This window comes from Ovis aries, chromosome 2 (assembly GCF_016772045.2).
Source record: "Ovis aries strain OAR_USU_Benz2616 breed Rambouillet chromosome 2, ARS-UI_Ramb_v3.0, whole genome shotgun sequence".
Taxonomy (NCBI): Eukaryota; Metazoa; Chordata; class Mammalia; order Artiodactyla; family Bovidae; genus Ovis; species Ovis aries.
Window position 1 is genome coordinate 63900061 of NC_056055.1, and position 26318 is coordinate 63926378.

The 26318-nt window shown below is 39.6% G+C and overlaps 1 protein-coding gene across 9 annotated transcripts in view; it reads right to left on the reverse strand.

Annotated features, from left to right (window-relative positions):
* The window catches only part of TMC1 (transmembrane channel like 1), a 288903-nt gene that overhangs the window by 43885 nt on the left and 218700 nt on the right, over positions 1-26318 (reverse strand). For all 9 annotated transcript variants that reach the window (XM_060409365.1, XM_060409363.1, XM_060409364.1 and 6 more), the window contains 5 exons: positions 23989-24095; positions 19828-19926; positions 6665-6807; positions 1405-1549; positions 607-801 (listed from right to left, as the gene is read on the reverse strand). In XM_060409365.1, coding sequence (XP_060265348.1) covers positions 607-801; positions 1405-1549; positions 6665-6807; positions 19828-19926; positions 23989-24095 — 689 coding nt within the window. The remainder of the gene's footprint in view (positions 1-606; positions 802-1404; positions 1550-6664; positions 6808-19827; positions 19927-23988; positions 24096-26318) is intronic.

The following is a 26318-nucleotide window of genomic DNA, read 5'->3' on the forward strand; positions in this document are numbered from 1 at the left end:
CATTTGACTAGCATTTGGAGGGGGAGGTAATAGGGTAGGAGGACAAGGAGGTGGAGTAGCTAGGCTGCTAGAGAGAGGCCCAGTCTTACCCAAAGTATGGGAGGCAATCTGAATGTTTCCAATGAGATTAATATAAGAACCCAGGGCTTTATCATCCCCACTTCAGAGAATTCAGGCAACAACTGGATCATTCAAAGACAGAAGCAGGATCTACAGAGAGTGTAAAACAGGATCATGGAAAGAGTGTTGGGCTTGAAACCAAAATTCTTAAATTTTAACTCTCATTGTTCTCCACGGCTCTATGACCATGAACACATCACCTAACCTGAGATTCATTATCTCTGTCTATAAAACATACTGGTTGGAATATATGTGTTCTAATCTCTCTTCCAACTCTACCTAATGTCACAAAGTAAGAAACACACAGTAGAGAGACTTGGAAATAAGGCTGGAATAAAGAACCATGTGCCAAGGTTGGTTCACTCTCAGGGCGAGATGACAGGGGTAGGTAAAAAGTGGCTGTATTTCATGTTCCAGCACTGAAGCACAACCCACAAAACCTTCAATGTCAGATTCTAAGTACATAAAAAGCATGCAGAGACGAACTTCATTTTTTTCCCACCACCCAAGGGTGTCAGGATCTTGCTGTGCAAATTCCTGGGATCGCTTCACAGCCCAAAAGATGAGGTATCCACTCCCGCCAAGTGTTAGAAACACGAAGAAGTTAGCAAGAAACCTCAGGAATCTGATCAAGTGGATGTTTTCTTCTACTTGGGCTGCTCTTTCTTCTATTATAGCTTCCTGTATCCAAGGAAAACAGAAAAAAAAAAAAAAGAATTATCTGATCTATAAAAAATATCATGAACTTAGGAATTATTTTCACAAACGTAAATGTGAGGAATGAAAATGTAAACTAAATCTGGGATTCCACAAACCAGGTGAATATTGCCAGCAAGTGAGAAAATGTAAGACAAAAAAGGGAAGAATTCTTACAAAGTCTGGTTGATTAAGACAGTCTTCATTCTAAAGTCTCTTCTAGTATGGCTTTTTAAAACAATTACAAAATAATACTTTGGAGTTATTTTAAGTACTGAGCTAATGTATTCTTGTAACTAATAAGTTAGCATTGTTCTATTATTTAAAATATCTGATTCTGATTACTAATGGTTAGCTATTCCAATCCAATGGTGTTTTATTACCAAATTTAGAGAGAAATAGTGCTGTCACAAGCCATCAATTATTTTTCAGTCATATTCATAACCCTGCCCAGATCCTGGTAGGAAGAAATGATGAGTTAATCTTTCTTTTAATTGTCAAGATACTCTACTACACATACCATTTGGAATGATTCCAATTTTACTTTTACAAATACCAAGGAAAGTCTCTTGACGTTGGTATCTTTACCTTAAAGTTCATTGTGATAGAATTGAATTTGTTGTCTGCTGTTTCAGGGTTGCCAATAAGGTAGTCCCAACTAGTGAACACCTTCCAGCTAAAGTTGAAAGTGTTATCATCACCACCTCCATCATCACCAATATTTTTGGTCATCCTATGCAAACAGGAGATTTAATCCAGCAGCCAGAATACAAACAGAAAGGGAGAGATTAGGAAATAGCAAGACATCATAATTTTAGGGATATTGGAGAAGCAATATCTAAAAGACATATACTTTCAATTAAGTTTGTTCTAATAACCAGAAAAGTTTGTTTTAAAAAAATTTTGGTTTGTTTTAATTTTTTAAACTTCATTTCTAGGCTTTCAAGATTAGAAAACTACTAAGCATTGATGGTTTTAACAATAAATTAATTTACAGGTTATATAAAAATGCTTTTATTTGTTTTCCTAAACTGTTTTCTTAGAGTCATATACTGTACTCTGAACCTTTTATGGGACAAGGATCTCTTAAGAAATCTGATGAAAACCACTGGGCCCCTATCCAGGGAGAAAAGATGTATAGGCTCTAAAATGGTTGTACACAATTTTAGTTGGTTTAGTTGAAAGCCTAGGGATAGATTAACCCAGGTCAGGTCAGGAAACTTCTTTATAGGTTTCAAATCCCCTAAGAATCTCCTCCCAAAGAGTGATTACACTGAATGCATGAACGTTTTCCATGCTCTACAACTCTTGACCAAAAATCAAGATGTTTATACAACTTTAATGCCAAGTGGTTACATATATTCTAATAACTTATGTTAAAAAAATTTTTTTTGGTTGGACCATTTAAAATACATTGACTTAAAGTTTTATTTCAGTGGTTAAAAATCTATATCCTACTTGCTTCACTTCCTTGTTTCCCCTACCACCATAGCTAGCAAAATTAAAATTTTATATGACATATATTACAGAATGGTCCTATAAGGTTTTGGTTTTTTATAGTGTTATAGAACTAAAAAAGAAAGGAGAATGAGGACATAAAGATGACATTATAATTTGGCAGACATCTCTCAGGTCATCTAAATTCTACCACTGTTAGTCCTATCTCTTACAGAGGTTTATATGTTTCAAATGGGCTTCTGTGTTTGAAAAATAACTAAAAATAATTATTACTTACCTCAGTCTACCACTTTACCCTCTGCAAATGGCATTTATGTGTATTATTATATTTGTCCTTCTCAAAAACTTAAAGAGAGGTCAAGGTAGTTGATACTAAGATAGTAGATACTATTCTCTGTTATAGATGAGGAAGCTGAAGGGTAAAATTATGAAGTGATTTCCTGGACATAATTCAGAAGTAAACCACAGGGGTGGGTCAAGAGCTTAGGTTTTCTGACTTCACTCTAGTACCCAAGCTAGGACACCATGAGATATGTTGAACCATATAAGATACCTTTTTGTAGGTCAAAAAGTATTGAAATCAAACATTCCTAATGATTTAACCTAGGGAGAAAATTATTTTTTTGATTAAGATGCCATGATTCCTTTTGTGCATAGTCATTGAGCAAAGGGCAGAGCCTCAGGTAAAACTGACCGCTTGACAGATGATTTTGCATGGACCTTTATCACTGGCAGGATTCTATATCTGTAGTCAGCCTCCCAGAGAAGGGAACTCAAGCTTGACAAGCAAACTGGGAACATCTAGCATGTGAGAATTGTCAAGAAAGGGAGTGGAATACTAAACGCATAAGGAAGGATACTGAAGACAAACTTTACTAACAACACATTTTCTTGAGATGGCCCTGATAGCTATAAAATGTTCCATGTATAGCTCCATCCCTTGGTTGCAGAGAAAAAAATTGAGTGTACATACTTAAACAGAAATTCTTCCTTTTTCAAGGGGGCTATAGTTTTTAACAACTGTATCTCAAGCTATCTCAACATGCAATTTGCAAGGAAGGAAGGAGCAGAGGAAGGACGAGTGACCAACCATCTTGCTTTGTCAGGGACTGAGTCATTACCCAGGGCAAAAGAGTTTTGGTGCTAGAGCCGATGGAGTCCTGGGTCAACAAAGTTAGCCATCTTATCTTAAAATTTCAAAGTACTTTCTTGTATGTATAGCTATCTAATTTTCCTTCCAATTTCCCCATTGTTGTTGGTTTAGTTGCTAAGTCTTGTTCAACTCTTGTGATCCCATGGGCTATAGCCCGCCAGGGTCCTCTGTCCAACGGATTCTCCAGGCAAGAATACTGGAGTGGTTTGCCATTTCCTTCTCCAGGGGATCTTCCCAACCCAGGGATCAAACCTGGGTCTTCTGCACTGCAGGCAGATTCTTTACGGACTGAGCTACCAGGGAAGCCAATTTCCCCATTAATTAATCAAAACAGATATCTGCTTCCCTTTTATGGATGAGGACTCTGCAATAAACAGTATGAGCAAGAGGATAAAATCCCTCAGTTGCCTGATTGATTTTAAGTACTCAATTTTAGTTTCACTTGATTTGAGGCATGTACCCCATAAAGCCACTCATGTTTATTCCAAGAATGTATTTGTTTGGCACTGGTGGGGGACAGCGGAAGAGATGATAAAGGATTCTGTGCAATCACTTATATCCCACCAATTGTTTTATTACCAAGCTCTGCCCCCAGGGCTAGGAGCAGCTAGGAATAATAAATGGCTTTGGAACTGTCTCGCCATAAAGGCCAATGAACTTAAACCACTTGCCAATCATGTAGTGCATAACCAAAGGTCCCCTGCCAGAGGGAGGAACCAAAATCAGGCTGGTTTAGGTGATATAACTTGGATGACTTTGAGGGTGAAATGTGGAACTGGTGCCCTGCAGGTATCCTAAATGGCATCTTTGAGTTAATTCGAAATAGTTTCCATTTCCTGGAGAGCTGCACTAGCTAGTAAGTTTGCCATCAGCAATATGTGGTTACTGAGCACTTAAAATGTAACTGGTGTTTCAAAGACTTAGGACCAAAAAAGACAGAAAATATATCAATAATAATTTTAGATTGATTATATGTTGAAGGAACTGTTTTGATATATAGAGATAAATAAAATACATTATTGAAATATATTCTAGCTATGTATTTGTTTAGGATAGCTGCCAGAATATTTAAATTACATGTCCCTTGTCTTATATTTCTTACATAATGCTATTCTAGATGCTTTATACTCATCTGCCAGAAATTATAATAAATGTACAAATCTGTTAATGTACAACTACATAACCATGCATAACTACCTTACTGTGAGGGCTATCATATGACCACACTGCCTATCATGCTGGCTTTGTTTGGTTTTTCAGTAAGCCTATGAATTATAATCCTAATAAAACAGTTAAATTAGCATATGCTAGCCATGTTCTAAGTGCTTTGACTGTATTAACTCATATTGTCCTCATAGCCATCCTAACATCAAGGTGTTATTACACCTCTACCAGAAATAGGAAAGGGTTTCCTTGGTAGCTCAGCTGCTAAAGAATCCGCCTGCAATGCAAGAAACCCTGGTTTGATTCCTGGGTTGGGAATATCCCCTGAAGAAGGGATAGGCTACCCACTCCAGTATTCATGGGCTTCCCTGGTGGCTGAGACAGTAAAGAATCTGCCTACAAGGTGGGAGACCTGGGTTTGATATCTGGGTTGGAAAGATCCCCTGGAGGAGGGCATGGCAACCTACTCCAGTATTCTTGCCTGGACAAGAATTCATCTCTCCATGGATAGAGAAGCCTGGCAGGCTACAGTCCATGGTGTCACAAACAGTCAGACACGGCTGAATGACTAAGCAACTAAGCACAGCACAAGAACAGGAAAACAAAGCAGTTGAACAATTTGTCAAAGTTCTTTTATAATGGGCTAGAACTAGTATTTGAATTCATGAAGAATGGCTCATGGTAACCCACTCCAGTATTCTTGCCTGGAGAATCCCATGGACAGAGGAACGTGGCAGGCTACTGTTCTTGGGATCATAAGAGTGAGACACAGCTTAGTGACTAAACCACCACCAGAATGGCTCAAGAGACCACTAGAGTATATAGCCACTGCAGAGTCACTAAAAGAAGCTGAGGAATTGGACATCCATAGACACGCTTCCTTGGGGAAAATGGACACTAAAGGACCAATTTGAAATGATACTCACAAGGCCTGTGTGATGTAACTGATACCCTTGACTTTAATCCTGCCAAATCTAAATGGCTAAAAGGCTAGAAATATGTTAGATTTTTTAGAATGAGATACTATTTTAGCAGGTAGACAGATATTTTACATACTTAGGGTCTCTGATTACACTTGGACAAATAGATAAAGATTTTGGATACAGGATCTCCATTAAGGCCTTTTTCAAGTTCTGAAAGGGCTTAAAAATCTAAACGTGATAGTTTTTCTTGGGGAACCAATAAGTTTGGCAGGGACAGGATGTAAAGCATGTTTCAGACTGCTCTAGAGAGGTCCTGCTGAAGAGGACTTGGACCCTCAAGTAAAGGTCCTTCCCTGCAATGAAGCAAAAGCTCAGTTTACCCTGTGCATAGTTAAATAAAAGGGAGACTTCATTGAGATGTTTCAACACTTCTGCTAAACTGGTTCAGAAAATTAGCTAAAAGTTGGGTTATTCATAGCCCTAAATGACTGTGCAAGGTTCCTGCAGTGTCTTCAAGTGAGGTTTTAACAATATATTTCAAACAGGGGGAAAAAATAATCGGCAGTTTCATCAGTTCCCCCAGTGAAATTCTTTCCCATGTTCTAATAAATCCTCTTCCAAGATAAAATATGATTACACAGTTGATCATGACAATCTCGTTGAGGGCCATTTGTTTCTGCTGTCTTACACAGCTGAAATTTTTTGGATGAGTGATTATTCTGTTTTTTTGTGGGGTTTTTGTTGTTGTTTTTTAATAAACAAAGAACAACAGATTCTGCCTATTGAGCTGATCCTGCAAGTCACAAATCTCTCTGCACACTAAAAGAGGGGTCAACAGCTGTTTTCCTGTCTTGTTTGCAACACTGACTTACACCTTAAAATACAAAAGAGCACAATTTTAAAATAAGCTTAACCACAGGATAGGTACACAACCATCACTGTGACCCGGGCTTGCCCTTGTTTTCAATCCTTCTGTTTGGGAAATGTAATAGTCTAACATTTGTACAGGTATTAAAACCACATTTTGTCTCTTATATACTCTGCATTCTGTAGACATAAAGCAGAAAAAAAAAAATCCAATTCCCAAATTAACTTTCCCATTTGATTCCAGCAATCATTGCTTGCTTCCCAGGAGATCAATGAAACTTACGCTTTAAGGACAACCAGAAAACTGTATCCAATGCACATGATCCCCACCAGAAAATAGGAGAGTGGCAGTCTGAAATTCATCCATCCAATTGTTCGTTTATTGTCGTAATAGCCATAAAAGAGGACGGAATATTGAGCCAAGCCCTAAAATGCAACAACAAAGCGGCTTAACAGATGCTGTGAAGAGCAACTCAAAGAAAAAAGATTGACTTCTAAGAAGAATAACAAAATGACATTAATTCTCAAACTTGGGAGATGGCTCTGACATGAGCCCTATTGTTTTGCTTCATGGAGTGACTGTTTCAGCTGCCACACTGGCTGACAGCCTCTTGGTTTACTTGAAACTCAGGGACTTCTAAATAGATCCGATTTTTAACCAAATATAGGCTTGCTCAGCTGTGGAGCCATTACCGTGAAATGCCCATTGATTGAAACATCAAAACACACTTCATGGTGTCATTAGATTTACAGTTTTAAGAGCTTGCTTAATACTGGGGGAAAATCTGAAATGTGCTTCCTCAAAGTTTCATGGCAGGTTTCCACTTTCAGTCACCTAAGCCACAGTTATATTTGTTCTCCGTAAGGTACAGAGGCCATGTTTCAGCTCATACTTAGCAAAAACAAGGAGCAGATGAGATGACATTGCAACTAATATATACAACCTTCTATTCATCAAAATTATTATCCCCACATGAGCATGTTTATTTATACAACTACATGCTCTTTCCCAAAAATTATCTGCCAGGGTTGGCATCACTGTCTTCCAAAGCCAATTAAGTAACTGCTCTCCATACATAGAACATGGCATATTTTGATGCTGTTTCCCTTATAATATTCTTCATCTTTCTCTCCTGTCATTCACTGTGTTCTTCACTCTTAGTTTGGAGGCATTGTTTCTGTATTACTATGCATCTACTTCCCCCTCTTTTCTTCAACTTCATCTCTCTGGCAATGATTTAAAACTACTATGCTTTGTGAAGTGAGAGGATAATTGCAGTAATAATATCAATCAATAAACTTGACTGAGCAGAGACTTCCCTGGTGGCACAGGGGATAAGAATCGCCTGCCAGTGCAGGCGACATGGGTTTGATCCCTACTCTGGGAAAATTACGCATGCCGTGGAGCAACTAAGTCTATGGGCCAAAACTACTGAGCCTAGAGCTCCCAGCAAGAGAGGCCACCACAGTGAGAAGGCCGCACACCACAACAAAGATGAAGTACAGCCGAAAAGAATAAATAACATAAATAAATCCTTTTTAAAAATAAATAAAAATGAACTTTATTGAGCAGTTAGAGTTTGCTGAATACTTCATCTTATAGAATCCTCACAAGCACCCTCTTGAAGTGGCTCCTGTTAGGGGCAATCATTTTCCTCTAGTTTGGTTACCTTCCATATAGAGAAGACCCATGAGTGCAACACTCCCAGCCGCTCTCCACTGCCTCATACTGGCTCCAGGGAGGAGAACCTCATCTGATAGTAGAGCATGGCTGAGGAATGGGGACAAGGTGGGGAACCACTCTTCCTCCTCCTTTGAGGTCACCCTCTGTGTTCTGTCCCTGTGAGGGGCACCCTGTCCTGGTCTAGGACAGCTGGGTAGGACAGTCTATTCTGAAGCTCATTTGCCCGTGAAAAGATGCACATTCTTCAATATCCCAGCTTTAACAATGATAAACGTGACATGTTGACCTCCATCTGTCTGTTTGTCCTATTTCTGGTTAGCTCACAACCTGAGTTGACAACGCATGTGGTATTATTTACCATGACTCCCCCCCACCTGCAAAAAGACACTAAAGCTTTATATCTACTTTGCTGATGAAGAAACTGAGTTTCAGAGAAGTTAAGTTACTTGTCCATGTTCACGCAGCTAGTAAGCAACAGTCTGAACCTGAACTGGGTCTAATTTTAAATCTGTATACTTAACCACTGTGCTATACTGCTTCTCCTATGTTTTCTTTTCCTACCAGGTCTTGCATCATACTTATGTCTTATTTATCCAGGAAAACAAAGAAACTGAAGCCCCAGGACCCCTAGATTGATTCAGAGTGGTTCCAGGACCCCCAGACACTCCTTTTGAAAAGATTTCAAAGGCTCTCATCCCCATCCTCGAAGGGCCTCATTCTCACATGTATAAACATTACAAGCTGACTTCTTTTTCTAACTCACAACAACAGTACTGGGATTAAAAGCCACCTTCAAAACAACATAAAAGGAGAAAGGAGATATGTAGCAAACATCTGGTGAGCTTGTTAGGTTAGCACAATAGCTACCAGGGCAGCTAACTCATCTGGCATATGTATTATTCAGCATATGTTCAATGGTGGCACTATATAAATATTAGATCACAACCAAAGCGGGTAAGGTCCCTTTTTTTGGAATCCTGATTATTTAACAAAGGTTTCTTCAGTTGGCCTATTTCTACCTATGCAGTGAAGCATGTAAATAAAAGAGGAGGTACTATTGAAGAGCACAATTTTTAAAAGCTTTATCCAGTCACTCTCAGTAGCATATTGAAGGGTGGTTTTAAAAACACTGAAAGGCTTAAAAGAGGATTCCCCCTTCCCTTCCACCCGGTGGGCGCACCACAAGCCATCCGTCGATCCCTTTCCCTTAAAACTCCAACAGCAGACATCTGGAAGTGACTAAAATAGCAATGACTCCTAGCCTAGCCAAGGTTCCATTCGGTTTCCATGTCAGCGCACATGGCTTTTCCTGTGGGAACACTCTTCCATCCCCAAATCTGTGACAGGGAAACCACAGTCAGAGCCAAGTTTCAGATGAGCACAGAAGCTTCTTGTCCAATTCTGGGTTCCATGCTTGCATATCATCTACTAAGTCTCTAATTTCGGTCTGAATGCTATGCTGCTGCTGGCCTAGTGCATAGACACTGCCACACACATCGACACACCGACACGACATGACATTCTACGAGATGATGTGGTCACAGGTAATCATGTACTTATTTATCTGACTAACTTTTAATGAGAACATATTTGCTAAATGTTATACATAGATGGAATGGGAGACTGGATTACATAGACCCTTAAGAAAAGTTCTACATGCAAATCCCTTTTTAACCATACTGGCTTCTGTAAAGCAAAATTCCATTTGCCGTTTATGTCATGATCCACAACTGACAAAAAGGTAGAAATTCTAGATCATATGCCCAACACCTATTACACATCTCACTCCACTTGAATGTTCCACAGGAATCTTGACCTTAGTACATTTTAAAAGTTCTCCCAAACATTTTAAAAGCTTTTCCCTCCTACCTCAGGAAATGATCCATCAACCCACGATTACCTCAGCCAGAAACTTGGACATTTTCACTATCTTCCCATGTTTATACCCATACGATGCATGCAGCCACTCACTAAGCCCTTAGTTTCTGCCTCATTACCATATCTGATACTCATCCCTTCTCTGTACACCACCTCCATTTATAGGACTCCCTGCCTTCAGCTTGCAGTACTTTTGCCTGGAAAATCCCATGGACAGAGTAGCCTGGTGGGCTGCAGTCCATGGGGTCGCTAGAGTCAGGCACAACTGAGCGACTTCACTTTCACTTTTCACTTTCATGCCTTGGAGAAGGAAACGGCAACCCACTCCAGTGTTCTTGCCTGGAGAATCCCAGGGACGGGGGAGCCTGGTGGGCTGCCGTCCATGGGGTCGCACAGAGTTGGACACGACTGAAGTCACTTAGCAGCAGCAGCAGCCTTCAACTTATGAAAACAAACCCATACCATATTGACAGAGAGTCTTCTAAAGGGTAACTCTGACCATGTTTCTATCCTAATTCAAAACCGTCATGTTCTCCACTGCCTAGTAAATAAAGTCTGAGTCTTCAGCATAATGAATGAGACAGTCCTGCCTGATTACACCCTTGTTTTTCGTGTGGCACGCTCATCTTCCACCACTCTTATCTCTCCTTACACACCAGCTTGGCTGAATCACTCACAGATACTGAGTGCACAGCACTGTCTATTGCCTCCATACCTTTGTACATACAGATCCGTCTGCTAAGAATACTATTCCCTGTTATTCTCCCCATTCCAGAGCCTAGGTTATTCCTACTGTTTCTTTAAAATTAGGTGAAAATACCTTTGTAAAGACTTCTCTGACCTCTAGACCCCAGTCAGGTGTATGCGGAAATGAATGATTGCTTCTTTCATTTGCACAAAGTGCCACTAGAAGAACTTCATCCCATCCCTCCTCTAGGTTTTACTCACTCCACCCCAGGGAAGATATAGTGATGTCTCTGATAGGTCAATGAATTAACGTGGCTCGCCTTTCCAATTTAGAATTCAGATCAGAAAGAGTTACTGTTTACTGGATCCTCTCAGAAAGCCAGTAAACTGAATCCTCCTTCATTATGCCTCCATGTGCCCAGGACATACATCTGTGAGCTTGAGATTGTCACCTTGTATGGCATTCATTTGTTTGCATGTCCAAATAGACCATAATGTCCCTGTAGACAAGGAGTATATATCATCTTTGTATTTCTAGCATCCCACACTCATCTTTGTGGAATGATTAAATGAACAGAGAAATTGCTTCTGGTAGTCATTAGCAATCCTCAGTTAAGTTAAGCTCCTTCAAATTGTCGTCTAAACCACCCTTTTCTATCATTCTGCTACTACTCATTTTAATAAAATAGAGTAAATCATTCAAGACAGAAACATGAAAATAATGATCTTATGTTGGGATTAAATGAGTCAAAACACCAAGAAAATATCTGACAAAACTCTTCAATTATTCCTACTGTCTAATTGCCTAAAACTCATAAATGAGACAATCCCGGTGCTATAAAATGAGATGCTACATGTGATTTCTTTCTACATAGGAAAAATGATATTTTATTTCACAAGAGGAGATTAAAGGGACTATATTATGGGGTTTTGTCATTCTATATAAATCTGCCCACTACTTCTTTAAAGTCATGAAATGTCAAGTCATACACGAAAAATGATGTGGGTAGTTATCTAGCCACAGGTTGTACTGGGAACACTTCAGTATTATCTTAGTATTTTAAAAGGAGTTTTTGAGGAAATAAAACTACCCCAAAAATGTAGAGGAAATATTGAAATGGCTTAGAAAAAACTTAAATTCAGAAGTTTAAAAATCCAGTATGAACAGCATATATTTTATTTCAAATATTTAAGATTATCAAATGTAAATAATTTCAAGTACAATATATAAGCAAATAATATCCATAAGTGATATATGATGATGAAATATTGGATAGAGTTTTTACTGAATTGCTTTCAAAAATTTGTAAACTGAAGTAATCTATTTGTCACAGCTGAAGTTAGACTGATAACTTGGGGTTTCTTGTTTATATCACAGAATATAATTTAGTAGGTTGCAAGGTTCTAATCTAACTCAACAACTCTTCCTTTCAGCTGAATTTACCAAGCTCGGCCTATTAGGTTGGTGCCAATATTTAGATATAGTCCTAGCAAATTCCTTAACAAATTCCTTCCAGGTAAACTGAGCTCTTCTAAACAATCTTAGTCTCTCACCTCTGGACATATTGATAGACTCTCCTTTGGTCTCCTCACATTAATCTTACCTTTCTCCAACCTGTTGATCTTTTCAAAATCCAAGTTTGATAATGTCACTACTCACTCACCACTCAAATTCTTTTCAATTACTCTGAGAAAAAGTAAAGTGTTATGATCTAGATTCTAGATGGTCTCACATGTTTTACTATCCTTTTATTTCTCTAACGATATCTGTCCTTGATGCCCCTTCACATTCTCAGCTTTAGTTTCACCAGCCTTCACTCTGTCCTTTAAATAAGGCAACCCTTTCTCATCACAGGACATTTGCAGATGCTGTTCTCACTGCCTAGAATGTCTATTCTCTCTGGTTCTTCAAAGCCCAATTCAAATGTTACTTTCTCAGAAAAACTCCTGCTCTTATCCACCTCCCTCTCTTAGGCCATAACCCAAGCTTCCCTGATACATGTTCTCTTAACACTGGTCAGCTTTCTTTCATAGCACATGGCACGATTGCAATCACATTTATTTCTATGATTATTTGATTACAGAGGTTTTGTTGGTTTTTGTTCAACTTTCCTTAATGCCTGGCACACGACTGGCACCTGGCAAACCTTCAATAAATGTTCACTTAATTAATGAGAAGACTTGTTTCTGTGATTATTTCTAAAGAAGAAAACAACATTTTCATGTTGTAAGTATAGTATTAGGATCATAGGCATCCCAAAGTTTTGCAAAAAGAAAGCTCATCTTTGGTTTGGCAGGTACAGCTTAAAGGAGATGCTGAATAATAGGAGTTGTTGCTGAAGCAAAGAAAGAAGATCCCAAGGAATCAGTTCTCCAAATTCAGGAGAACAAAAGGATACCAAGAAAGCTAAGAGTAGACCCAGGGATCTTTCCTGCTACAGGCTATAAAAAAGTGTCATAAACAAGTCCAGAAATAGTAGGTTAAGTATGAAGCAAGAAAAAGACCTATGAATGGGAGCAGAATTTGATATGCCTCATTTTAAACCAAACTAAATGAGCCTGTTGAATCAGAGAGATCTGCACTGGACATTGAGGAAATGAAGCAAATGTGGAAGCCAGGGGTGAACAGCCCTTAGATGCTGCCAATCCCAGCACCATATACCTGAGCGGCACCTGCCTCTGTTCAGTGCAGCCTTTATAGGAGTCTCATCATGTACACAGGTGAGAGGATGCTCACCCCTTCCAACCTTAGTATCTCCATTACAGGGAAGAGCCATATCTCTGGATGGATTTGGGAATCTACAAGAGGCTTAGCAGCCTGGCATGGGGTAATACTTTTGCCCTCACTAGGGAATTATTTATGTTCTAGGAGTTCAGAGTCTGCGGGTCAGCTTTGGGCTAGGCTGAGACAATAGCCTTGGCTAAGGGGCCATGCCGTGAAACTTGCTGAAACTAAGTAATCCCAATATGGGCTTCCTTGGTGGCTCAGTGGGTAATGAATAGACTGCCTGCAATGCAGGAGACACAGGCTCAATCCCTGGGTTGAGAAGATCCTCTGGAGAAGGAAATGGCAACCCACTCCAGTATTCTTGCCTGGGAAATTCCAGGACAAAGGAGTCTGGTGAGCTACCCCCACTGGGGGTCTCAAGAGTAGATACCATCAACAACAATACAGCAGCTGCTAAGACTTCCTTCAAAAGACAGTGACATGGGTAAAGGGAGGTAAAAAATCCAAACTTCCAATTATAAAATAAGGAAGTCATGGAGATATAACACACAGCATGGTGACCGTAGTTAATAATACTGTATTGCATATCTGAAAACTGCTAAAAGAATCATGGACAAAGCTGCCCACCGTTTCAGTAAACAGAAGACATTGCAGCCATCAAGCCATTCGCCACTGCAGGTACCCTCAACCATACACTTTTAAGACAATTCAGGAGAGAAAAATAGGATACCAGGCCATATAGTTCAGAAATGAATCATTTCAATGAAACCAGACTCTTGCAACTTCCTCATACAAACAAATGCACTAAAATTATTAACTTGAGAGGTTTGCTTTTTTGTGACTAGCAGTATCCTTTTATGGTCCACTATACGGGCTGCATTTTGTTTGTTTTTTTTTTCCCCAGCAAAGACTCCTACATATCCTGACACTTCCCTTACCTCATTGGAACAATCCCCAGAGCAATCTGAGAGACTGCCACCCCAGGCTATGAATCTCAGTAAAGCTACTGAATAAAGCATAATTTTCAACTTTTAGGTTACGCATTGTTTTCAGCAGACAGAGTGAATCTTAAAATTTCTCATCACAAGAAAAACAAATTCAGTAACTATGTTATGTACAGTAAGAGTCATAACTAGACTTATTGTGGTAACCATTTGCAACATATATAAAAATACTAAATCATGATGCTACATACCTTAACATGAATATAATGTTTTAGTCAATTTTACCTCAATTTTAAAAAGAGGAGCTCTCTAAAAACAAAGATGCATTTGAACTACTGAAACATTTCTAAAGAAAAAATGCATCATTCCATATGTGAATCACAAAAATATCTCTTCTAAATGTGGCTGGTACAGTAAGAGATGAAGGAACTTCGAGAACTGAGACTATCTGAGAGAGGGTGCCCTCGCTTTAGAAGATCACTACTTAAAAGAAACATTGATGCCAATAAAACAAGGACCTAACCTGCTGTTTATCAACATTTAGACCGTTTGTGACAGTCTCCTTTGAGGATAGAACTCAAAAATGAGATGTGGCAAAAGTGGGCAGAAGACATAGGCTTGAGATGATATGTTAGAGTAAAACAAACAATTTTACATTGTCAGCCACATTTTAGTTTGAATTTCAATACCTTCTTTAATTACCTCTGCCGTCTTTGGGAAACCAGTGAACCTTCCTGAGTCCCAATCTCCTCAAATATAAAAAGATTATTGATCTTCATCTTGAAGCGTTGTTATAGAAAGATAAAATTTAATGTATGTGCCTGTTTAATACATAATGGGTATAAACTCTCCTCTCCTCTCCATATCTCCCATATCTATGATGACCAGGGGAAAAGGGAAGACAAAGTTTAACTCATCATTTATCTCCATCCACAATGTACAAAATGCCCTCAAGCTGGAAAGCTAAATCCATTTCCCTTAACTCACAGCTCAAATCTTTACTCACATGATCTCACTGTCTAATAACAGCACAAGCTCATTCCAAATTCCACCTCAGTTCCTCCCTGTCTCTCTCACAAGAATATCAAAGCTCTATAGATCTTCATCATTCCTACATCATTCTTGTGTCTCCAAATATCATGCCAACAAAGACATCCTCTTCTTACTGACTTAAACCTGTTCTAATTCTATTGCTTCAAATAATACTATTTCTGTCAATTTGATTCATAATATCCATATTATACCACCTTCCTATTTCTTACTATTTTAATAAAATATATTTTCCTTTTACCCAGTAAGACCCACCACTGGGTATATAACGAAAATAAATTGAAAATATGGTGCTTTGTAAATGGTGAATTTAAGAGTCCATGAGACTGGCTGGCCTTGCATATATCAAATGGTACTCAACTGCTATTAATTAAAGGGAATTTGGATGAGCTCCAAGGGGATACTTCTGAGTGAGGAGGGGGAGCGTCCAGAGAGACATTCCAAGGTTCTAACATAAACTCAACAGAGAAGCAGCTCCCCACAGACTTGCCACCTCCACCCTGAAAATTTTCTGATCCTTCCCGACTTATAGGATCTTCTACCACAAGAGGTCATGCTTGCATCTATTTTACAGTGTTCTATAAGTTGATTTTGCTTTTCTTTACCTGTGTCTAAATGACACTGCTTACCTAATCTGATATATTAACATTCTTAAATGAAGGAAAAAAAGCTCGTGTTCTGATGAGACCATTTAGGCACCAGTCGTCTCTACCCTGAGCCTAAAACTTTTTCTCCTGGCATCTCTAAGCTCTTTGGAAGTACAGAATTCTGGGTTTCCAGGGACCTCAAGGATATCTGGCCAAAGGTTTCCGCCATGGTACTATGATAGATGAAATAGTGGGCTGTCCAGTTAGATCACTTGATAATACAGAGAGGACATCTCTATGAAGTAACTGTTCAGAGCAGCAAGTAAAGAATTCAGGCAAGGTTAAATATTGAACCTTTCTACTTGAGAAGCTAATTTAGGAATTGCATGTTTATCACAAAAGGTGGAAAAAGGATCCAACCGCTCAACTGCTTTTCCCCTTGCAAGATACAGCATTAAATGGAGTCAGTCTGTGTTCCAGAAATTGTCAATGAGAAGGATGTTGGAAATTATGACCAAAAAATGACTGATGTGATACAAGACAGAGAAAGAACACTAGATTAAGAGGCTTTTATTAGCCATAAGACCTTAAACATGCTTCTATGACTCAACGTTTCCCTAACTTTTTAATGTGAGACATGGGATAGAAAGTCTCTATGGGATTAAAACTCTCATTACTCTCTTAAGTCTCTTATTTGTGATATGTCAAAAAATTGAGTGATCACAGTCCTCAGAAAAAAATTAAGAAAGAAATAAGTGCATACCATTACTTTAATGACTTTTTTTCTTGACCTTTCAATAATCTCTCATGGCCTTAGAATAATTTCTAGGTTGGCCTAAGTGAATTATAGGATCTTCCAGTTTCCATCTTCCTCTATCCACAGTAAATAGTATTTCACCAAACTGGGAAGTTCCTTAGTGGTTCAGTGGCTGAGACTGTGTGATCCCAGTGCAGAGGGCATGGGTTCAGGCCCTGGTCAGGGAGCTAGATCCAGATGCTGCATGCCACAACTAAGATCTGGTGCACAATTAAAAAATAATATTTCACCAAACTGAACAGGAGAAAGCTGTTGAGGGCAGTAATAAGAATTTTAGAAAATATATTCATTCCCCAAACCTTTCCTCTAGTCTCCTCCCGTGCTCACCTCCTAGACTCTCTAGTCCACTCCTTAGCAACTCTCCCAGCGCCACCTTCCTCTTTGTCTTTCTTCGCTAATTAATACCTCTAAAAATCTCAAACAGACATTGTTTGCAAAATGGACATTGTTTCATTTCAGTTACTTGACAAATTTGTAAGTGTAGAAACTTCAAAAAGATGTGTTTAAAAGTCAAAATGCCTTTTATTCATACTTTTAGTTCTTCCTTTCCCTGATATGACTAAAACATCAGAAAATGCCAGTAATATTATTAGTTGTTGGTCTTATTAATCAGACTGGAAGCTTATTATGTTACTAATCAGAGGAAGAGAATGAGAAATAAAAATCGTATGGGGGATGCATGCTGCTAAGTCACTTCAGTCGTGTCCGACTCTGTGTGACCCCATAGACGGCAGCCCACTAGGCTCCTCTGTCCCTGGGGTTCTCCAGGCAAGAACACTGGAGTGGGTTGCCATTTCCTTCTCCAATTCATGAAAGTGAAAAGTGAAAGTGAAATCACTCAGTCGTGCCCGACTCTTAGTGTCACCAGGCTCCTCCGTCCATGGGATTTTCCAGGCAAGAGTACTGGAGTGGGTTGCATAGTAATAAATTAATTGAAATGTAAATGGGGGGAAAGGAGAGAGAGGGAGAAATGGAAGAAGTAGAAGTAATAGAAAGGAGAAATAAAAGATAAGAAGTCAAATCTAACTCAAAGGCCATAACTTCTCTGAAATCCAGACACGCAAGCAAAATAAACAACCTGCTTCCTCAGGGCTCCCCGGTATTTTTTTCTCCTTCATTTTACTAAGTGCAGAACACATGGTATACTAGTTGCCTGTGTAAGAGCTTTCTTCTACTGTCATAATTACCTTGAGGTCAAGAACCATGTCACATTCATCTTTGTAAAACCAGGGCATGTTTATATTTAATAAACATTGAATTTAAGGGAAAATTCCAACTGACAGGTGTAAATTAGAATTCCAAAGGCCACAAAGTTGAGGCTGTCACTCTGCTTGCGCTTATTCTATAGCTGCCTTGTTGAGTCAGAGGCTGGAAAACTTTCCTAAAGTCTACATTTGCTGGTACTGCTCACATCAATTAAATTCTTTGATTCTTATTTCAGTGCTCTACAAATCCTCCCCCTTGCTCAGGATTCCCAGGAAACAAGATTCATGAAGTCTCAATGGTTGAGTATTATGTCAAGGGCTTCAACGAAGATGCAGCAGATGTTATCCCTTCTTTAGGAAACTCACAATTTAGAGACGTTGAGGGCAGAATTCAAAACATCTCTGAAATATGCATATTAATAATATAAATATGAAGACGATCATTTTTCTCTCCTTCCTTCATTCCCCACTCTACATAAAATTTTATTCTCATTTGCTACCCTTCAAAGATTCCTGAATTATTAATTCCCCAATCTCCACCATCCTATTTTCTGATCCTATACACTTCAGAACATCTCTAATCTGGCCACTACACATTTAAGAAGAATGTGTAGAATTGAATCATTGTCACAGACTTGAATCATGCTCCAAAATGATAGGCAAAAATGAATCCCTGCCATAATAATCCCCACCCAGGGGAGCTCAAAGTGTAATACTCATTTTAGTGCTATGATTAAATAATGCTCATTTGGGTATCACAATTGAGTAATAATCATTTTCATTTTATATAAAAGTTAGAATTTGGTATTGTTTAACTCTAGTTTTATTTAGTATTGACTCTTTAGTAATGCAAAATGGACATGTGTAAGAGGGGAAGACGCTAATACAAAATATCAAAACCTGAGGAATACAACAAGATATTCCAAAAAGCACATTTGCAAACTCTTGCTTTGTCCTTTTCCAAACAGTGACAATAATATTTAAAGGAAGAAAGCTAAGATCATGGCACCCAGTCCCATCACTTAATGGCAAATAGATGGGGAAACAATGGAAACAGTGAGAGGCTGTTTGGGGGGTGGGGGAGTCTCCAAAATCACTGCTGATGGTGACTGCAGCCATGAAATTAAAAGATGCTTGCTCCTTGGAAGGAAAGTTATGACCAACCTAGACAGCATATTAAAAAGCAGAGACATTATTTTGCCAATGCAGATCCGTTTAATAAAAGCTATGATTTTTCCAGTAGTCATGTATGGATATGGGAGTCGGACCATAAAGAAAGCTGAGCACTGAAGAATTGATGCTTTTGAACTGTGGTGTTGGAGAAGACTCTTGAGAGTCCCTCGGACAGCAAGGAGATACAACCAGTCCATCCTAAAGGAAATCAGTCTTGAATATTCATTGGAAGGACTGATGTTGAAGCTGAAACTCCAAAACTTTGCCCACCTGATGCAAAGTGTTGACTCATTTGAAAAGACCCTGATGCTGGGAAAGATTGAAGACAGGAGGAGAAGGGGGCGACAGAGGATGAGATGGTTGGATGGCATCACCGACTCAATGGAAATGAGTTTGAGCAAGCTTCAGGGGTTGGTGAGGGAGAGGGAAGCCTGGTGTGCTGCAGTCCAGGGGTCAAAAAGAGTCGGACATGACTAAGTAACTGAACTGAATGTTCATTCAATAATCTATATTCCCATTTAATCATCTTATTATATTCCTAAACTCCATTTGCTCTTCCTTCCTTTTTCTTTTTTTTTTTTAAAGGGGGCAGAGCCCTCTCTCTTAAGACCTTTATTCAGCTACAGAATAGGGGCCATGGAATTACAGAATACGGAAAAATCTGTCACCACACAGCTATGTGGGAATACTTACATTGAAGTCATACAGGACACCAAAGTTGGCTGCTGATGCCTCCTCAGCCCTGGGAACCGTTTTCCTAGGTAAACTGCCGTATGGCAAACCCCAGAGGTACTACATGGAAAAACAAAGAAAGCAGTTGACAATTGGAAACAAAGTCTGAGCCACACATGTGATCACAAATGGTTTTGGTTAGAACTCTTCTGAAACTTTTTCATGGCGACTCTGTGGGTCTGCATGTGGGGTCCCCTTTTCTGGGAACTGACTACTAAATCCAGAGTTAAGAACAAAGGGAACCCTAAGGACCCTGCATTCTGACTTCAGCAGACCACCAGCAGTCTAACCAACCACTTTGCCCAGAGGCTTGCTGAGAGCCCTACTACCCACCACCACTGCCATACTAGTCTCATTTAGGAGGTCTGGAAAGGAGAGAGGTGGCCTTTGGGGGACAATAGTTTAAAAAAAAAAATACTACCCACATAGTCAGATGGGAATACCCCTCAGGGGTTGGGGTGGTGGAGAATCTCTCCCTCATGTCTAGGAAGAGAAGAAGGAGAGTCACTCATACAATTAGAGGGTGTCAACTAGCAGGGGCTTCCCTGGTGGCTCAGATGGTAAGGAATCTGCCTGCAATGCAGACCTGGCCTTGATCCCTGGGTTGGGAAGATCCCCTGGAGAAGGGAGTGGCTACCCACTCCAGTTTTCTTGCCTGGAAAATCCCACGGACAGAGGAGCCTGGTGGGATACAGTCCACAGGGTCACAAAGAGTTTTACATGACTGAGCAACTAACACTTTCACTTATTAACTAGGAGGGAAGACTGCACCCTGATTGTGATGTCTGCTTCATCACTGATTCAGGTTTACTGCCCAGACCCTGTGCTACCAGATTAGAAGACATGTGATTAGGGAGGGAAGAAGTCAGAGATGGAACAGAGTAGGGAAAAAAGTACCCCTCTAGCCCCAGCGTAGGCACAAAATTGGCCAAGCAGATGCTGCTTCTTGTGCAACATGAAAACATCCCTTCTCTGGGGCTGTGGTTGGAGAAGGAGGAAGAACGTGGGTGGAAACCTAGGTGCAGAGATTGACTGGGCAATGGCTGCGAATCAGCCCCTGCTCCTTCTCTCCACCCAAACTGCACAGCTTCCACAGCAGTCTTTCTGGCTTCCTTAGACAGAACAGAACAGAGGCTGGGTTCTACTCATGCTCTCTTTGCCCAGAATTGGAGGCCACAGGAAACAGAGAAGACTGGGGTCTCCTGTTTGCACAGGGAGCAGGAACTTAGGGCAAAAGGGCAAATGCATCAGAGGAATGCTGAGTAAGGCTGCTGGGTGGAGGCCCCTGAAAAACCCAGCATGGTGGCCAGGAGGCAACCAGTCCTGCCCTCTGTTGATTCTGTAAAGTCAGCAATCAGTGAGCCCATCCCCTTCTGTTTGTTTGCTGGAGTTGGTAATCAATGCCCAGAAAACAGGATGCCCGTCCACATCTAATACAACCTGGAAAAAAAGCATCCAAAACCAATATGCTTCCTAGTTCTGGGAACACATCAACTTGAACACATATTAGCTTCCTGCACTACATATGAGTGTTCAGTGCTCATTCAGTCATGTCCTACCCTTTACAGCCCCATGGACTGTAGCCTGCCAGGCTCCTCTGCCCATGGAATTTTCCAGGAAGAATACTGGAGTAGGTTGCCATTTCATTCTCCAGAAGATCTTCCCACCCCAGGAGCGTCCTACAATTTTCTACAGTTGGAATGAATTAGCAACAACCTTTCATTCGTCCACATGGAGGCAGCATGGTGTAGGGGGAAAAGAGTAAATGCAGCTGATAAGATTCCGTGTCTACCCTGCATCTGACACCGAGAAGTGTCGTAGTAACTGGTGATAGAGTTTCAGGTTTCCTTAGAGAAGAGCAAAACCAAAGTTGGGGTTAACTCGAAATAGGTGAAATACATTCTGCTGCATTGCTTAAAGTTTTTGCTTAGGAGATGTACTATACTTATGACCTCAGACTTCTTAGGACTTTTTTTTTCTTTTTTTTGGATTCTTTTTTTGTTTGTTTTGTTTTTTTTTTAATTTTATTTTTACTTTATTTTACTTTACAATACTGTATTGGTTTTACCATACATTGACATGAATCCACCATAGGTGTATACAAGCTCCCAATCCTGAATCCCCCTCCCACTTCCCACCTTATGATCTAAGTCCACCATCTTCTACAAGCCAGATAGTCATATAAACCCCCAAATTATCTCAAAGATTATAAAACTAGCAAAACAGGGTGCAAAATCTTGTTACATAAGAAGAATGCTCATTCCAGATCAGCTTTAAAAAAATAAAATAAAATAACAACCTCTTCACTCTGTGATATCAGCTAAGTCCAATGAGCATTATGTGACTCAGATTCCACATTTTTAAAATGGATAAAGAAAAACTCGACTATATTCTACTTTATAAATTTGTTGTGAGGCTCAGTGAGTAAAAGAAGTGAAAGTACTTTGCACATTAAAAGCTGAAACTCATTAAGCATATAAGGCTAGTATTATTCTTGTGGGGTGGCTTGATACAAAAGCTGGCTCTGATTCGAAACCACAGGGATAAAAAGTCACTCAAAACAATTAGTTTTGGCTGTTGCCAATGGTGTATTGAACAAATTGGCTTTTGAAATACTGATATCTGGAAAGATCCTTTGTAGGTTAAGTAAAGCATAACCCAACATGTATGGTAAGCATCCAAAGAAGTCAGAGTCATTTAACTTCTTACGGTTAAGTACACAACCTCAGTCTCATTTCCTGGTCTTAGTTAATTGGTCTTAGTACAGCCTTGACATACTCCTTTTCTTATCTGAAACCAGTCTGTTGTTCCATGTCCAGGTCTAACTGTTGCTTCCTGACCTGCATACAGGTTTCTCAAGAGGCAGGTCAGGTGGTCTGATATTCCCAGCTCTTTCAGAATTTTCCGCAGTTTATTGTGATCCACACAGTCAAAGGCTTTGGCATAGTCAATAAAGCAGACATAGATGTTTTTCTGGAACTCTCTTGCTTTTCCCATGATCCAGCGGATGTTGGCAATTTGATCTCTGGTTCCTCTGCCTTTTTTAAAACCAGCTTGAACATCTGGAATTTCATGGTTCATATACTGCTGAAGCATGGCTTGGAGAATTTTGAGCATTACTTTACTAGCATGTGAGATGAGTGCAATTGTGCGGTAGATTGAGCATTCTTTGGCATTGCCTTTCTTTGGGATTGGAATGAAAACTGACCTTTTGCAGTCCTGTGGCCACTGCTGAGTTTGCCAAATTTGCTGGCATATTGAGTGTAGCATTTTCACAGCATCATCTTTTAGGATTTGAAATAGCTCAACTGGAATTCCATCACCTCCACTAGCTTTGTTTGTAGTGATGCTTCCTAAGGCCCACTTGACTTCACATTCCAGGATGTCTGGCTCTAGGTGAGTGATCACACCATCGTGATTATCTGGGTCGTTAGCTCTTTTTTGTACAGTTCTTCTGTGTATTCTTGCCACCTCTTCTTAAAATCTTCTGCTTCTGTTAGGTCCATACCATTTCTGTCCTTTATTGAGTCCATCTTTGCATGAAATGTTCCCTTGGTGTCTCTAATTTTCTTGAAGAGATCTCTAGTCTTTCCCATTGTATTGTTCTCCTTTATTTCTTTCCATTGTTCGCTGAGGAAGGCTTTCTTATCTCTCCTTGCTATTCTTTGGAACTGTGTATACAGATACTTATATCTTTCCTTTTCTCCTCTGCTTTTGCAAAGCTCCATTAAATAGTATTTTTTTGAAAGCAAACTTGGCAAACTAAATACATGCAACTCACAAGATGTCAGAGTCTTTCTCTTGAGTAATTAACATTTGGGCATAGGGACCACCTTGGGAATCTGATAGAATCTGTGAAACTTTCCACAGAGAAATGTACATTTAAACATGTATACACATTTTATTTATTATTTCAGGAGGCCACATACTCTTTGGAGAAGAATTAGGACCTTTGGTTGATGGACACCATTTTGAAGATTAATTTGTTATAGATACTATTCCTCTAACTGCATAAGTAGCTAGATAGGCGTTCTGCTCTTAAAGAGTGGAGTTTTTTTAGTAGAGTGCTTGCATAAGAAGCTTGTAACAGCATGTTTTATAAACTAGAAGTCAGAATCTTACCTCTGGCAACATGATAAGGCTGAATGTCAGGATAAAGAGAACCATGTTTACTCCATACATCCATCTCAAGAAGAGGAAGTATGAAGCCACTGATGAGCCAAACTGACCTATTAAAAAGAAAATAAAAGTTGGAGAGAGGGGGCAAAACAAGACAAGCCAAGTTGTGGCATCTTCCAAATTGGGTCATCTCATTGCAACACATTGATTTTTTTTCACTTTTACAGGCTCTACCATTTTTTTTCTATCCAGAAAGAGAAAATGTTAACATGATGAAAGTAGATGTGCAATCTACACAATGACCACATCTTTAGAGTCCATCTTCCTGCCTTTTGCTCGGCAGCGAGTTGCCATTTGAAGAGTTCATTTTATTCTTTGAGTTAACACAGTTAAGTGAGAAAATGTATATAAACTGGTTATGTTATCGAGCCCAAGCTCATACTTCTCACACACAACAGGCCAATAAACCAAGAGATGAGTTGTTGGGGCAAGGGATAATGACTTTATTCAGAAAGCCAGCAAACCAAGAAGATGGTGAAGTTACGCCCCCAAAGAACTATCTGGACTGGTTTAGAAGTTAGGCTTCCTTTATACTAAAAGGGGAGGGAAAAAGTCAGACATTTCCTAGTTCCCAGCTAGCTTCCAGAGGGAATGTGTTAATTTCTTCCTTCCTTTAGTCATTTATAGGTGGACCTGGTGAGAATGTTCCTCATGAGCTAAACAGAGATATTTTAGCTTAATGCTCGTTACCTTGAAGGCAGGATTCCCAGAAATAGGCCATTATGTATAATTTAAACTTACAGGCAACATCCCTTTAGTGGTTAACATAACAGAACACAAAAGTTCCTCCCTATTACAGTTACTACAATGCCTGGCCAGTAGTTAGCTATCATTATAATTATAATTACTGTGCTTCTTCCTCTTTTTCTCTGAAGCAACAATATTCTTTCCAAAATTTACCACATCGTCTATGGAGAGGAGCCTGGCAGGCTCCGGTCCATGATGTCACAAAGAGTTGGACATAACTGAGTGACAAACACACACACACATCCTATCGACCATCCTGTGCTGTTCTGAGCAGATGGGGCATTTTGTAGACAGTGCAGAAGCTGAAGTCCATTCATTCATTTTTCACATGTTTACCTTCTGTCAGGAATTATCTTAGATGTGAAACATAATATCAGAGACAGGATTGCTGCCCTAATACAACTTGTATTTTACTGAGGTGTCGAAACAAGAAATATGTAATAATTTAAAAAGACATAAAGAAGTAAACATCCATCATAATATATACTACATTACATTATAATCATATATTTGTAAAAGTATATATAATAGTTTATCCAGATCAGTCCTGGAGGGAAGAAGGTAAAATACTGAAAGGGGTTGCTTTAGATGGGTTTGTAGAGGAAGGTCTGACTCTCATGTGAGCCTGGCCTCATCTTAGTAAGCAGAGGCTGAAATGAAAGAAGGTAACATTTGAGCAGAGATCTGAAGTTAAAGGAAAAGGCAGCAATGCCCAGAGTTGGGGAAGAGCAGCCCAAGCAGAGGAAAATGCAGGGACAAACATCATGAGGGAAGCCAGAGCTCGGGACAATTGAGGAACAAACCTAAAGGCTTCCAGTTGGAGTACAATGAATAAAGGAAAATGGAGACGGATGCAGATGAAGAAACCAAACGACAGTGTGTGTAGGGCCTCTTAAGGAAAGGTAAAAGATGAGTGTTTTATTTTAAATGTAACTAAAAGTCATGGACAAATGTTAAGCAGTGGGCGTGGGCAGGGAGATTTCACATTTTAACACTCACTTCAGGCCTGGGGAATTAATTGGGAGGAGACAGGCAAGAATGGGCTTTCAACTCACACCTCAGAGAAAGTAAAGTGATCTGTCCAATTCTTATTGACTAAGAAAAACCAAACAAAAGCATTCTCTTAAATCAGAGAATGGAAAAGGAAGGAAAAACTGAATTTGAATCTCAGGTTGAAATTTCACAGATTAATAAAAGCCATCGTCCTTTGATAATCATTTAAGATTCAATAGCAAGTTGCTAGTTTCCCCAGTCTTCCTAATTTTCATTTTCATTGCCCAAGAAAAACCAGGGAACACTCTTAGCTACTCTCTGCATCAGGCCCTTTGTCCTGACTCATTCAGCAAAGCACCTCCTGGGGAACAATGGTTTTCTTGGGGTCTCTAGCTTTGAAGCATTGCTGATGGAGAAGCATTATTACAGGAGGAGGGAAGTTAATGTGGAGCAAATTTCAGCCTCTGCTTACCAAGATAAAGCCAAGCGCATATGACAGTCAGCCCTCTATTTCCAGAATTTAGTCCATTCTT